This window comes from Mandrillus leucophaeus, unplaced genomic scaffold (assembly GCF_000951045.1).
Source record: "Mandrillus leucophaeus isolate KB7577 unplaced genomic scaffold, Mleu.le_1.0 Scaffold130, whole genome shotgun sequence".
NCBI lineage: Eukaryota > Metazoa > Chordata > Mammalia > Primates > Cercopithecidae > Mandrillus > Mandrillus leucophaeus.
In genome coordinates, this window is record NW_012101255.1 from 732,555 (window position 1) to 747,712 (window position 15,158).

The 15,158-nt window shown below is 34.0% G+C and overlaps 1 protein-coding gene across 1 annotated transcript in view; it reads right to left on the reverse strand.

Annotated features, from left to right (window-relative positions):
- Nucleotides 1–6: 6 nt before the first annotated feature.
- MBNL1 (muscleblind-like splicing regulator 1) overlaps nt 7–15,158 on the reverse strand; it is a 220,225-nt gene continuing 205,073 nt past the window's right edge. Inside the window, exons 9-12 of the mRNA XM_011972744.1 lie at nt 7,438–7,473; nt 6,654–6,748; nt 3,659–3,733; nt 7–761 (exon numbers count right to left, since the gene is read on the reverse strand). Coding sequence (XP_011828134.1) covers nt 3,677–3,733; nt 6,654–6,748; nt 7,438–7,473 — 188 coding nt within the window. The 3' untranslated portion in view covers nt 7–761; nt 3,659–3,676. The remainder of the gene's footprint in view (nt 762–3,658; nt 3,734–6,653; nt 6,749–7,437; nt 7,474–15,158) is intronic.

A 15,158-nucleotide genomic window follows, 5' to 3' on the forward strand; every position in this document is an offset into this window, starting at 1 on the left:
AAAAAAAAAAAGAATGGTGCCCTTTGACTGATTAGTACTAGCAAATATGCAACAAAATGTGGCTCTGAAAACAATAACACTGAAGAAATAATACTCTAATTTGATGTACAGTCTATGGCACTTCATGAGAATCCTTAACAACATGGTACTTAAAGCCATGATGTGCTTTAAAATATACACAGTTGTGGTTTTGCTTGGCACATTCATCTCTGTCAGATCCCTCCCTCACCACGTCTTACAATCTATTACATTAAAAATATTACTCTTAAACAAAAATGACTGTGCATGCACGCTCTCATCTATAATGGCAATTTTAAATACAAGGTGCACCTTTGTTATTTGTAAACCTTGAAAGAAATAAACTTATTTTAAAAAAATTATATCTTGGTCTACAGACGTACCAATACATAATAGAATCATGGTTACACCACAGTCTGTCTTTTCAAGATGGCATGAATATATAGGAAACTAATTAGGTATGCATCTTTGAATGCATAACTCTGTGCTAGAAAAGAAAGACAATGTTGTTCTTTTAGACAGGAATATCACCTCAGCACAAATATCAATTAAATGTACAAAGTGTATAGGCAACAGTGTGCAGTGGATTTCCATGTTGTCTTTTCTTCTGGTTAACATGCAATATGTGGATGTCTTGTGGCTGAGGAACTTTTGTGTGTGTTGCTTGACGATATATACAATATGGCTAATGACCTCATCCTTTACTCTAACCAAGCACACTGTCCTTTCCTCTTTAGCATGATCTACAAGGGAAAAAGACAGAATCTTTGTTAGAACAGATAGTATCTAAAAGCAGTTTCTAATATACATTTAATATGAAAATTTTCTTTTTGATTAAGCAGTATATTCACAAGTTATTATATCTTCATATAAAAACAAAAACCATTTCACAAGAGTAGACAGAACAAAATCTGTCTATCATCTCTATATGAACGAAATAATGTGTACAATTTAATAAAATTGTAGAATGTGCTAAAAAATTTACTAATCCTAAACTAAAAGTATAAAATACATTTGCAGAATCAAGGGGCATAATATACACAGTTCTTTTTTAGCACAATTGTTGTAGGGCAAAATTTAAACTTACTTCTTTTCTGCAGTTTAATAAGGTTTCAAGAGTAAAGGTCTGGTCTACAAAATTAAAATTCATGTCATATGTTCTATTAAAGAAGATTTATTCTATTTGGATGCTTGATTAGCATAATGCAGGTTTAGAAAAAAAAAGAATGATACTTTAAGTGATGGCTTTGGATAATTTAGTTTGTTGAACTTTTTTCTCCTAAAACTAAGAAAATAAAAATCATTCTTTTTGAATTACAGAATTATTACTCATGAATTAAGTTGTAATAGATACTACAATGTACTTGTGGATTAACAGTTCCAGTTTTTACAAGAAATTTATTCTCAGCAGGGAATCTTTACATATATTAAAAGTATGCTTCACAATACAACCTTGAAAATGAAAGAAATCACAATCTAGTGACTCAAAAATCAGTTTAAATGCTGCAACTCCTCATGAAGATGAGCAACCATTTCTTAAATGAACAGAACATTAAATGCTTAAGCTTCAAAGACAAATCTACTGGTTTGCTAATTATTTTTAGAATTTTTTTTTTCAACCTAGACTATTGCTAAGAAATAGAATACAGTTAAATATACACATACCAAACACACCTAATTGACTGTAAGAGCTTGAAACAGATTGCTTTGGCATGTCAAACAAACTCTTCTTCTAAACCAACAACACTACAAAGTAATGCTGCTGCTTCTAAAAATGTGGCTATTGTTCAGAATCTGAACCTTTTTATCAGAACTGCTTTGAGAAAACTTACGAAATAGACAAAATCAATTTTAATAATTCACAACTGCAGCAAGTCTTTGGCAGCACTTTTCCGATTGAGCCTATCATTTCTTTCTTAAATGGCTATTGAATTCTGCCTATTTTCCTTTCTTGCATGGGCTTTGACTTTGTCCAGCTTTGCTACAGATTAACATCACAAGAGTTTCTGAGTTGGTTCTCAGCCACCATCGTTTCCTGACTTGGCACACTGTCCTTCTTTTACAAGGCCTTTACACCTCCACTGTCCTTAGAACAACACCCTCATTGTCCAAATTCATTTGTTTATGGATCCTGTTGGGAATAGCTGCTCTTCATCTTTGCTCTAAGAGAAATTTCTTCAAACCTCTCTTATTTTAATGTATTATCCTTAAATTCCTTACATCTTTATCTTATTGTCTATTTATCTTTATATCCTTGCCATGGTAACTAACACAATGTAGCACCAAAAACTCATTTGTAAATATGTTAATACACAGATAAAAAAAGGAAGCAACAAAGAATGGTCACCCATCTTAACCAATTTCAGTTTTAAGCATACTGTCTCTTTCTAAATATAAAAATAATTAACAAGCATCTGAGCACATGTTATAACTTGAATGCACGCATACTGGACAAAACGTATTCCTATGGATGAAAAATGGGCACCTTTGTAAGTATTTAAGACAGTGTTCTTAAAGACAAAATACAAGACATTTTAAAGACTAAATACAACACTTTCAAACCATTTTAAAAATGTTGCAATGGCAACATTTTCAGAATTATATGATCCTCTGAGGTAACTACTTTAAAGTACCTAAGATTCATTTGAATATGTAGATTTGTGTGTACACATATATGTGATTATGTGTATATATTTATTTAAAGTGAGACTCACTACTTTTTTTTTTTTTTTTGAGACAGGTCTTGCTCTGTTGCCCAGGTTGGAGTGCAGTGGCACAATTGTGGCTCATTGTAGCCTCAACCTCCTGGGCTCAAGTGCTCCTCCCATCTGAGCCTCCTGAGTAGCTGGAACTAGAGGAGTGTGCCACCATACGCAGCTGATTGTTTTATATTTTTTGTAGGACAGGGTTTGACCATGTTGCCCAGGCTAGTCTCAAATTCCTGGGCTCGAGCAATCCACCCACCTTAGTCTCCCAAAGTGCTTGGATTACAAGTGTGAGCCACCACGCTTAGCCAAACTCATTATATTCTAATGCCCCTGTGTATGCTGGTGCATGGGATGAAGTGAGTACATGGTTCCATTTAAGGTTTAGCCAAAGAATAAGAAAAAAAAAAAAAAGTGATAATCTACACCAGGGGTCAGCCAAAATACTGCCTGTGGGCCAAATGTGATGTACTGCCTGTTTCTGTAAATAAAGTTTTACTGGAACACAGCCACAACCATTTTTTACATGTGGTCTCTGGCTGCTTTCATGATACAATGGCAGAGGAGAGTAGCTGCAACAGAAACCATACGGCCCACACAGCAAAAATACTTACTGTCTGACCCTGTAAGAAAGTTTGCCAACCCTTGATCTATACCTTCTAACTACTTTTTGGTCATATGTTTTATGTTTGTGTTTATTTCTAATCAGAAATTTTAAAAATTTATTTTCTCTTGATACTTTGTATATTTAAGTGATATTAACATATTTGTTATAAATGTCTGATAAAATTCCTCACAACCCATTTAAGATAAAAATGTGACCTGTATATAAATATTTTCTCAGAGATTTTGCAAAATTTTAAGTGCACTATACGATTGCTATCTTAAAAAAACCCAGCACAAATATGCTACTATATATTACATAATGAACTTACTGTTTAGTGATGAAAATTCTACATCTGGGTAACATACTTGTGGCTAGTCAGATGTTCGGCAGATATTATGGGTATCTAGCAAATAAAAAATTATTTAATGAATGATCCATGCAAGCAAGCCAACAATCAAGAGATGAAAACATTTTAATATTAAATTTTTAAAGAAAAGTGAAATTCAGCTGTGAGGTGATAGTCCTTATCTGGTCAACATAACAGTAAGTTAATGTAAACTTAAATGCCAAAGTAGCAACTAACTTTAAAATCTTCATGTTAAATACTATTCTGTAAATGTTACCAGCTTTTAGGAAATAAGATAAGTAAAACTATCAAAAATTCATGCAGAGCAGTATTGAAAGAAGTCCTTTTTGTTGGCCTACACACACACACACACACACACCCCTGTGGTTTCAGTTACTTAGTAATCATTCAGAAATCAGATAAGGAAATGTCTTGCCTATTTTTGTGCAACCAAATTTCTGACATTTTCGTTCAAATTAGGGTGTCTAACTTTTTTTTTCCAAATTAAAAATACCAGGTAAGAATTATAAAGCAGTAATTCAAAGAACTAGGTAAGAGCCTAAGTTTACTTCAGAACATATTTCTGAATCCTGATGGCACCTTTTATTGTATTTTAAATGGGCAAGAGAATTAGAGAACTTGAGAGAAAATACAGTAAGAAACCAATATAGAGTTGACTTATTTCAATAGTTCCCAAAGTTAGAACTTCAAATTTGTAGCTTGATTTTTCAACCCGAAATTAATGGCTGCTAACCTGAGAGAGGCAGCACAATAGATTGAGACTGTTAGAGGACTGAAGACACGGGTTCTACCCCTAGAGATCCATTTACTGGCTGTGTGACCCTGAGCAAAGCAACTCATTACTCTATGCTTACGTTTCTTCTATAAAACGATACTAATCCCATTTCAGCAATGTTGTTGGGAGAATAATAAAATCACATACACAAAGGCATTTTGTTGCTGTTTTTTCAATTTAGACATCTTAGGCTAATTCAACATACTACAATCCACAGTCTGGCGTGTATATTAATATGTCCCTGTTTAATTTCCAGTTCTCAGCTGACATTTTTACACAATTTTACAGCATTGGCAAATGGCACGAAAATGTGCTCCAAGCATAATGAAGCTTCTCATACCATTTTTCCTGCTGCTGCAGGACAGGATGTTGCACCCAACAGTGTAGAAGCATCAAGGATGGGGCTGTCGAAACATACCAAGGACCTTCAACACCAATCGATGCAGATGAAGGGCCAGCTATAAACTTCTGCATGCATGCAGGCTGCATTTTGTGGCATCAGCTATTTCCAGCATTGCTAATGTACTGTAGGCATATACATATGTATGTATATGTAGATATAATATATGTGTGTATATATATATCCATTCCCTTTTCTTTCTTTTGGTTGTCAAATAGTATGAAGACCCAAGATTATGCATGAAATGGTCACAGCACAATGCAAAAAGTAAAGTGTCCCCTACAACCCAGGTGGCCAAGGGCATGTTGAAATTTGCTCTGCTATAGTTCTGCTTACACCAGCAATTCTACGGTCATACATGGTACACGCATGAGAGTTCTTTATCACTGATTTGCACCACAGATGGATTGTATTGAATCCATCGCGATAGTTCTACCAAAGATTACTTATTAACATGCCACATATGCACCATCTAGCATTCTTGTAAATGAGTCTGATGTGTTCACATAAACCCAGGGCTATTTTGACAAGCTTCTGAAAAATTAATGATTCTTTGCCAAGAAATGTTTAAAGCTTGACTGAAACGTTAAATTCATTTTTGTATTCTGATTTTGAAAGTTTTGAATGGTTGTACTAATAGCTGAATGTTCTTCATCAACAGTACGTGATGTATTTTAGAACAAGGGTGGCTACTCCTCACAGTAAGAACAACAAATCGATGTCTTAATTGGTCTTCCCTTTCCAAGGGGGAACATGTTGATTCTCATCTGATACTAATTCTTTTGAGACTCATTTGACTACATTTAACCTTCACCTGTGGATTATCTGAAATGTGGCTTGGCTCTATTTTTCTTCATACACTGTCAACTCTATTGAAGCCCAAATCTATTTTACATAAATGAAACTTGAAATCAACCAGTATTTTCTAGAAAATATTTTTAAGTAGAATCAGAAAATGCTGGGTGAATAAATGTCAATTTTTAAATTTTAAAATATTTTAAATCATTTATTTTAAAATAGTTATTGTATATCATAAAATTTAAATTTATGGAACAAATCCCTTTTACTTGAAAGTACCCTGCATAATTGTTACTCTATAAACTTGCATGGAATACAGAATGATTGTCAATTTGCCATACTTAATTTCTTTTCTTTTCATTCATAAATCTCCAACATTTATGCAGGGTAATTATAAAAATAAGAGCATTTAGGATTTTTCTTTCACCGAAAGCATTGAGAATAAAAGCTTAGAAATGCTATACACAAACAATTTGTTTTGAATCTGCTTATTAAATGATTCAGATTATAATGAATTTATAACAAACTTATTTACAAGAGCGGTCATTTGTGGCATATGTAATACCTTTAAATATTTTACTTTCTATTAATCATTTAGGCAATAACTAAGAAACTGTATATACCAAATGTTTTAAATAAAAACTTTAAGATGGCCTCTATTTTTGGTTGGTCAAAACACCTGCAAGATTGGTTGAAACCAATGAGAATTGCTTGTGTAAATATCATTTTAGTAGCTTCAGAAATGGAGCTGCGACAACTTTGGAGCACTTATAAATGGCATAAAAGCATTCTGCTGCTCATCATAGAATGTGTAGGCCAACAAGAGGTATCTTTGAAACCCCATGCTTATTAAAGCACCCTCTACAGCCCTCACGTACATACGATTCCCACTGACCTCAATGGGAAATCCACATGCGTAAGGGCTGTTGGATTGAGCCCTATTAGAGTTGTTTTTTAAGAAACAAAGCTGTAAATTAGCAAACCTGGTTGGCTGTGGCTGTTGCAGCGAAGGGAACACTTGTGGCAGATGTTGTTGCTGCGGACACAGTGGCTGGCGTAGCACCGTGCACCATGGGAACTTTCGGAGGGAAAATCATATAAGCGAACATACAGAAGAGTGTAGCAATATGGAAACCATGGCAACATGGAAGAGATAATTGGGCATGGTATTTATCACAGCAATAAGCCATGTGACAGGACATCATCACCAGCGAGTGACATGCAATCACAGCGCAAAGCAGGACAACATTCCAAGGGGAGAAGGGGAGGAGGGATGAAAGAGAAAAAAAAGGGGGAAAAAAGCTTGTTACCATCAAATCAAGAAAATTGACACAAACAGGCTTAATATGCTAAGTCAAAAACAAGAATTTTATATAGTGTTCATAGTCAGACATTCAAAATCTAAGTCAAAATACAAGTATTTACTTCATATATACAGTTATCTGTTTGAATGAAAGTATTTTTTTCTCATTTACTATTATAAAAATATACAGTATATTACTTTCATGAAATAGATTTTTTTTACACACCAGAACTCATAGTCCAATCAAAATCCACCAAAGGTGACTAAAGGAAACTCGTGTGTGTAAAGAAAACGTTTATGTGAGTCCATGTCAATTAAATAGAAAATGGCATTTAATTGACAGGTGTTAGTAAAGGGGAAATGGACTTGCCCAATAGATATAAGTTAAACTTAGCAGTGGATTTTGAGGGGCTGTGAGATACACCATAGGTTTAAGATAATCAAGAAACAAAGCTGGCACCTACCAACACTTGTAGCGGGTGTCATGCACAATATTGAGCCTGCCCATCATGCATTGCAACAGGAAGGTGGATTTGAAAAGGGAAAAGAATTAAAACATCCCATCACACGTGTAATTAGAAAATTCATTTGAACAAAGAAGAAAAATTGTTATTATGGGAACAGTGGCATGTAACTGTCAGCACAATCAAATCATACAATAGCACAGTGATCAATTAGAACTAGTCTCAAGTGAAGAATAAAAGCCAGTTTAACTGTGTGCTGGTACACTTTGTTTCTCTTAAGTGTTGCCTATAAACAAAAGTATTTTGGAAGTAATTTAAATCCACTTAGTTCTTTTAAAAATAATATTGTAATTTGTTTTGTTTTAATCTGATTACTAACCATCTGGTCGTTTTGCTATTTCTGACTTTAACTTATGAATGCCTTAACATTTTCTTCATATCAGGCACATATTAACTTATTAAAGATATTATTTATTATTAAATACTAAATAATTCAATGTACAAAACTGACTTAACAATATAATGAAACCCAAACATTCATTTTCATTCTTTTTGTTTTATTTTCCTGTTCATTGTAGCAGCAACCACATAAACACGAAAGGGGTTGTGATTATTCATACAGGATTTGTATTTGGAGGGATGCCAAGCAATAAATTTTACATAAAACAGTGAAATTTCTGCATTTCCTTCGTTTGAAATTAAAATGTAGGAAAAGCCTTAAGGGGGAATATAATTTCTTATAAATATCAAATTGGTTTACTTCATGGTATCTAGGAAATCAGAGTGGTTTTCATTGCTGGTTCAGACCTTCAAGACTTCTGGGAGTAGCAAATGTTCTACAAAATTTCACACACAAGAAACTGCTAATTAGACTTCAATAAAAACCTTGAGTGGGAGATAGTGAAGATATATACATCACATATGGGGTGTTAGCACTGATGCTGACAATTGTTCAACCATGATAAGCAAAAATAAATGTTGCAAATATAGATAGTCCTTGTTCTCTTTGACATGTAAATATTGAAAATTTAACTTATTTTACCAAGTACAAGGCACTTTCCCATATGCAGAACCACTGTTCTTTCTATGGGATTATTTTAGAATTCTAGGTTTTAAAATATCAAAGGATTTTATATTTCTATCTAAATCTTGGCATATCCTGTTTAAATACTAGCAGCATCTGGGACGAACATTTGTTAGAAAAATATCTGCCAAATGAATCTTGTCAGAGATGGCCCTATAAAATAAAGCTGCCATTGAGAAACTCAACTTAAACACGGATTACTTAACTGGCATCCCTGTAACAGCTGCAATTAGTTTGTCATCACAATTAGACTGTGGGCACAGTGATCAATGATTAAACTCTGTAATGAATCTGGGGACACATCCTATCAAGTGGAATAATATTATATTGACAAGCATTAAGACCCTTGAAGATCTCTGTCATTTGCTACTACTACTGAGTCAAAGACTTGTGAAAGACAAACAGAAACAAGCCAGTAATAACAAAGAAGTTATAAATATTTGAGACAGTAGAGCAAGCAAAACTTAATACCAGATTTACATCTTATAAAATCATTACTGTCTTAATGGTAGGGTGAGAGAATTGGAAAAGAAATGATGAATGATAAAGAATAATGTGATAAGTAATATTAAAGCCAGTTTAAATATTGTACAGGTTATATGTTTCATTATTTATTATTATGCTGAGACTTGCCTACTGTATTTCATCCCATGCATAATTAAGCCTGCACATGCTGAAAATGAGTTAACCTTATACTATCTCTCTAAAACCCTAAAGCTATTATGATTTGAATTTTAGTTTGAGTTATCTTCCTCATTACCATTATAACCAATGCACACAGTTTTGAGAGGCATTTGCAGCAAATAAACATAAGGCAGCAATGAAAATACTAGCCAGGGTGCAATAACTCACAAATATGAGGACATAATGCTGTAGGACCCACTTACCAAAAACGAAAATCACTTTTGAAATGACCTTGGTTTCCATCTTTACTTTACATGGGTTGATTTACTAATAATAATGCACAAATGGCCAATTTAAATTTTTCCTCCATTTTCAGCACAAAGCAAAATTTAAGTGAATGTATTTGTCAATTTCCAATTTATCCTACAAAGATATTTGCAGAGCAGAATGGGGTGCCTCTAAGAAATGTGTTATTTTAATTGCATGACTTTTTAAATCAAAAATTTTAATTGATATGTAGTAAAATGTAGGAAAAACTAGGATGATAATTTACAAATAAGATGTATGCATACTTAAAATTACTTAGCATAGAAGGGAAATAAGTAGAAGGGAAAAAAAGAATTGTAATGAAGATTTAGTTGGAAGTTAGAATTTCGATGTAATAATTCAGTCCTATTTAGGTTGATTATAAAAAGTATTAAGCTGATTAAGATCTTCTAAAAACAGTGTATATCATTTTAAGACTAAAAGTTAACAATCAGTTGGATTATTCTCAAAATTGGTATCCAAACAAGCAGTACCTTCGTTATTTTTATTAATTATAAGTAATTTACTAATATACATAATTATAAATTATTAAATGTATTAATGATACTAAATGTGACAAATCTTTTTGTTTTTTCTTCTTTCTATAAACACAACCCTGCCTACCCCTGCCCTTAGACCTACACCACCACCTAAGAAAGTTTCCTGGCCTTTTGTTGCCTCATTCTTGGTAGAGTTGTAATACAAGCCAAAGTTGAAGTTGTTTAAAGCAAATGTATTTTCAGAACTGTTAACACTCAAAAGCTAACATTGATTGAGGGAGATATGCTAGAGAGGGAGACAAGAGGTGTGATTCTGAAGATGGTAGGTAAGCAAAAATAGTGATTAGGGCAGAGAAAAAAATTCCTCAAGATTGAAGTGGCAGGCAGTGTGCAGCTCCACAGGTAGTTGGGTAGGTAGCCTGTTCTTTCAGAATAGCCTTGCAGACATCAGGCCCTCAAGGGCATGGGAGCCTGGAGGGCATAGACAAGGAAGCCTATATCCAAGGCAAGCACAGAACCTCTGGAGTACCTGTCTTCAAGAGCTCTCGCAAACATGGACAATGATCATATCAGCAGTGAGCAGCTGTGACTGATGAATGAAGAATGCATAGTCTGTCTGAGAATACTAGACTGCACAGGACCTCCATTTGAGGTAAGGTCAGGAGAGAGAGGGAGCTGGGGGATGTCCTGGATTCCCAGTAATGCCTGTTATTTCTCTCAACCCAGGGAGACAGAGATCAGAGTTCAGAGCTAGACTTAATTTCAATGAAAACAAATGGTGTAAAGGAAAGTGGTATTTCTTATATACCCTAATTTCTTGAGTGAAAATTCACACCTATAATATATATAGATCCTAAATTATGTATAATATCTACAAATAATCAATCTGGTCCTGAAAAGGGAAGGTTAAAACAAGTATATATCTAAATTTGAGAAAACAAAACTTCAATATGAATTTAACCTAATACTTATATTTATCTTTAAATGAGGTATTAAGTGTGAAACACAATGGAGTTAGGTGATCAGTAAGGGCTGCTTCCACTCTCCCAAATCATTTTTAAGGTCTTCGTGTAATAAGCTCATATATATTGAGAGATTAACCAAGTCAGTCTGACTTGAGTTCAAGTTGTACTTAAATCGAAACCTTACAAAAGCTGTTTAACTTGGGGAAAATCACTGTATCTTACTAGGCTCCAAATTACTCATTGGTAAAATGAAAATATTAATGCCAATCTTTTGGGCGTTGTGAAAAAAAAATGAGATAATATATGCAAAGCACTCAGTGCAGCATGAAACCAGAACAACCATTCAATAAAATGTAACTCTTTTGAACAAAATGTGTGAAACAATCTGGCCTAAGGCAATACGGAATTGTAGGGCTTGGAACTGAAGGGTACAGTGTGTGTCCTATCTAAAGGATTTACATTTAGTCTTCATGTAAACACTCTTAAACAAAAATATTTCTAGATACTAGATTTTACCCTTGGGCCATGAGTTTGCAATCTTTCACATAAATACTGGTATGCAGTGGCATACATTATTGAATGAATAAATGGAAAGATGGGTGGATAAATGGGGAGATGAATAGATGGATGAAAACAGAAGGACAGAGGAAGGAAGGAAGGAAAAAAGGATAAGAGAGGAAAGGAGAGGGGAGAACAGAATGATAGGAGGATGTATGTACGTATGGCTGAATGATGCTTAGACGGGTAATGTCCATATTAAATCCAATTCTGCTCTTAAAAGTTAAAGCATGCAGTAATTTTTCTTAGTTAGCTGGCTGGCTTGTAACTGAACCCTGATCTTTTGCCAGCAACCTACTCTGTATACGCAGCCACCTGCTCTAAGAATTTAGCTAACCATGCTTCACTGTAATTTGAATAAAATGCATCTACACATCTGAAGTTATCATTGAAGCAACAGACTATAGACATCTAAAATTCTGAGCTGCAAAAAAATAAAAGAACTCCATTTTCTTCCCAGTTCCAATAAAGCCTTCAAAGTGTACCTTCCAAATTATTAAATTGTGATCAGATCAGATTCCTTGATCATCTAATTCTGTATTATTTGTCTGTAGAACAACAAAACTTTGGAAAACGGCATTCCTTTTCTCCCAGGTATTAGACATGAGATTACATGTGAATTTGTGGTTAAGATACATTTCCTTTAGTTCTCAAAGGGTGTTTTTTAAAAACTGAATTGACAAAATTTAAATATTGAGAAATTTCACATATAAACTTACAAACGTCCAGAATATCTGGGAAAAAATCATAAGACCTAGCAACACTGTATGTCAGGGCTACTGTGTTAGGTTGTGTGGGTTTCTTACAACCAACCCTATAAGGCATATACACAATCAACTGTGGTTTACACAGTCTATGATGCAAATGGAGCCACAAAGGGTTTGCAGTGGATAGCAGGTACAACCTGCCAGGCAGACAATTCTCTGAGGCAACAAAAGGCAAAGTATGAACATTGACTATACTCTTTAGACTGAGTCTGTGCTCCCCTGTGCCACCCATACCCCACAGCTCCCAATTTAGTTCTTGCTTGACTTGTGTTTCCTGCCTGGCCCCTGAGGCTTTTGCATTTACATTCCCTGCATTAGACTTCTTTCCTTTCTGACTGTCTGACAAAGTGGTGGGGCAGAAATAACGATGAGCTATCCATTTTAACCTTTTCAGGTCACAGGGTCAATTTTTGTGCATGCAGGTACATATTATATAATGAAAATATTTTAAAATAATCATGGAGTCACTACCTACTTCTACTTCTGATTATGTGATTAATAAAGGTCAACGTGCTGCTTCAGGCCCTTAAAACTGAGTTGCAAATAAATGTTATTTTATGTTGCTAACGCAAAAATTTCACACTATATTGATTACATTTGAGAAATATGTGTGTGTGTGTGTGTGTGTGTGTATATATATATATTTGTTATTGTTTTGTATGTTTTTTTTTTTTTGAGACGGAGTCTCGCTCCTCTGCCCAGGCTGGAGTGCAGTGATGTGATCTCGGCTTGCTGCTCTGCCTCCCTGGTTCAAGCGATTCTCTTGCCTCAGCCTTCCAAGTAGCTGGGATTACAGGCACGCATCACCATGTCCGGCTAATTTTTGGATTTTTAGTAGAGACAGGGTTTTGCCATGTTGGCCAGGCTGGTCTCCAACTCCCGACCTCAAGTGAGCCGCCTGCCTGCCTCCCAAAGTGCAGGGATTACAGGCGTGAGTCACCATGCCTGGCCTATATTTGAGATATATTGATCAAGACTGGAATATCTCTGATGCAAAATGCATCGTAATAAATGCAAATATATCTAAAATTTTTTCAGCATATTTCAATTAATGCAGATTTTATTTAAATTAGCAATGCTTACCCTAGCACAGAGAGACAAGTTTGATTCTGATTTATGAATGAGTTTATTTTCTCTAATTTGAACTTTACCTAGCATCTTTGGCTCTATCCACAGACAAAAAGCGATTCTAGGGAGACACTAGTGTCACAAGTAGGGGTCATCAAAAACCTATTCTAGGGAGACACTAGTGTCATCAGTAAGGGTCATCGTACCATGCAACTGATGGTTATACTTATTTAGAAAAAAAAAACTATAGTCATTTGAGTGTTGTTGAAAAAACTAACATGAAACCTATTTGATAAAATTGATTATTTCAGCTTTCTTTAAATAGCATAGATTTGTTTTTCAGACTTTAGTAGAGAAACTATCATATTTTTTAAGACTAGCCAAGTACAGTAGTGAGAAGAGGGGAATGAGTAGAACGAGAAGTTCAATCTGTAACTGACTGTGAACAATCAACTGAGATAACTCACTACCATTGGTCTAGCTGAAACTGTCATTTCTCATGGTAATGTTTTAGCCAATAAAATAAACTGACAAAAATAAGATTTAATTTCTTCAAAGAGATTATGATAGCTACATATAATCCCTTGAAACTTTGCTCATCTGACTACAGAAAAACTGATGGATTATTTGTTGGGGGCAGTGAAAATCTGGGGACACAGCAACTTGCACAAGAGCAAAAAGATTAATTTCTGAAAAACTATACATGTTGAGAAGAAAGTTATAGTATTACAAAACATAAGAGAAATGTGAGACTACAGGTCAAAATGATTTAATTTTTGTTCTAATATGAACAAACTGCAATTTGAAAGATACTATTTCATGAGTACAAATATCATTTTATCCATGTGTCTGGGGCACTGGCTATTTCAGCTAGTGGAATATTCTAGTTAACTGTTACCTCATGTTTATTTTACATATGGATGACTGATTTTCAAAGATGTACTACATAAAAAGTTATGGTTAGTATTAAAAACTCATATAATTTATTCTTTTGTTCATGAATCAAAAACAAATTCATATTCTCTCACAGCATTATGAACCTAATACACTGTAAATACTGCCAATATAGTCTAATATAAAATTGGGAGCTGGATTTTTGACATATATATCTAATCATTAATTTAATTAATAAAATATTTTATTAAGTAAGTCTTTTACCATGGTATTCTCAAAATAAGAGTGAAGCGATAAAGAGGAAAGTGAGATTAGAGTTTCTGGTTAGTAAAATTCCAGATAATAATAAGTTTATATGTATTTTCTGAAATAAATACAGAGTGAATAAAAAGAGTAAATTTCCAGGTAATTAAATGAGTAGCTAGTCTGTGTTTTAAACTTTGCAATTTGTGTGAATAATTCTAGATTATGTATACATTACTAAATTGAAAATAAGCTGAAACCACAAATGTAGAACTCCATAATAAATTAAACATTGAGGAGCACTTAGGGCTCTTTCAATATTAGCTTAGGAACAGTCAAAATTTTAAGCAGTGTACTGATTGATGCCACTAAGAGCCCTTTTTAAGAGCTCTAGAACACATAGTTTTTTTTCATTCTTGACCTTGAAAACAAAAAGGCTGAAAAATAAAAATCAAAACTGAAAGTGTTGTTTTATATAATTTAAATTAACTCTATGGAATAATGAAGGCAAAGGGGTCTTACAGCAAGAAAGTATCATAAAATAGCTTGACAGACATATAACAGTGTGGAGGAAAGAGAAAAACAAGAGAACTATATTTCATTTCCAAATTACACAAACACATATAAATGTATAAAATACCACTGATCCTTAATCCATATTTCGTTAAGCTAAAATCCTTACTTTTTAAGGAAAACCACATGAGACACCTCA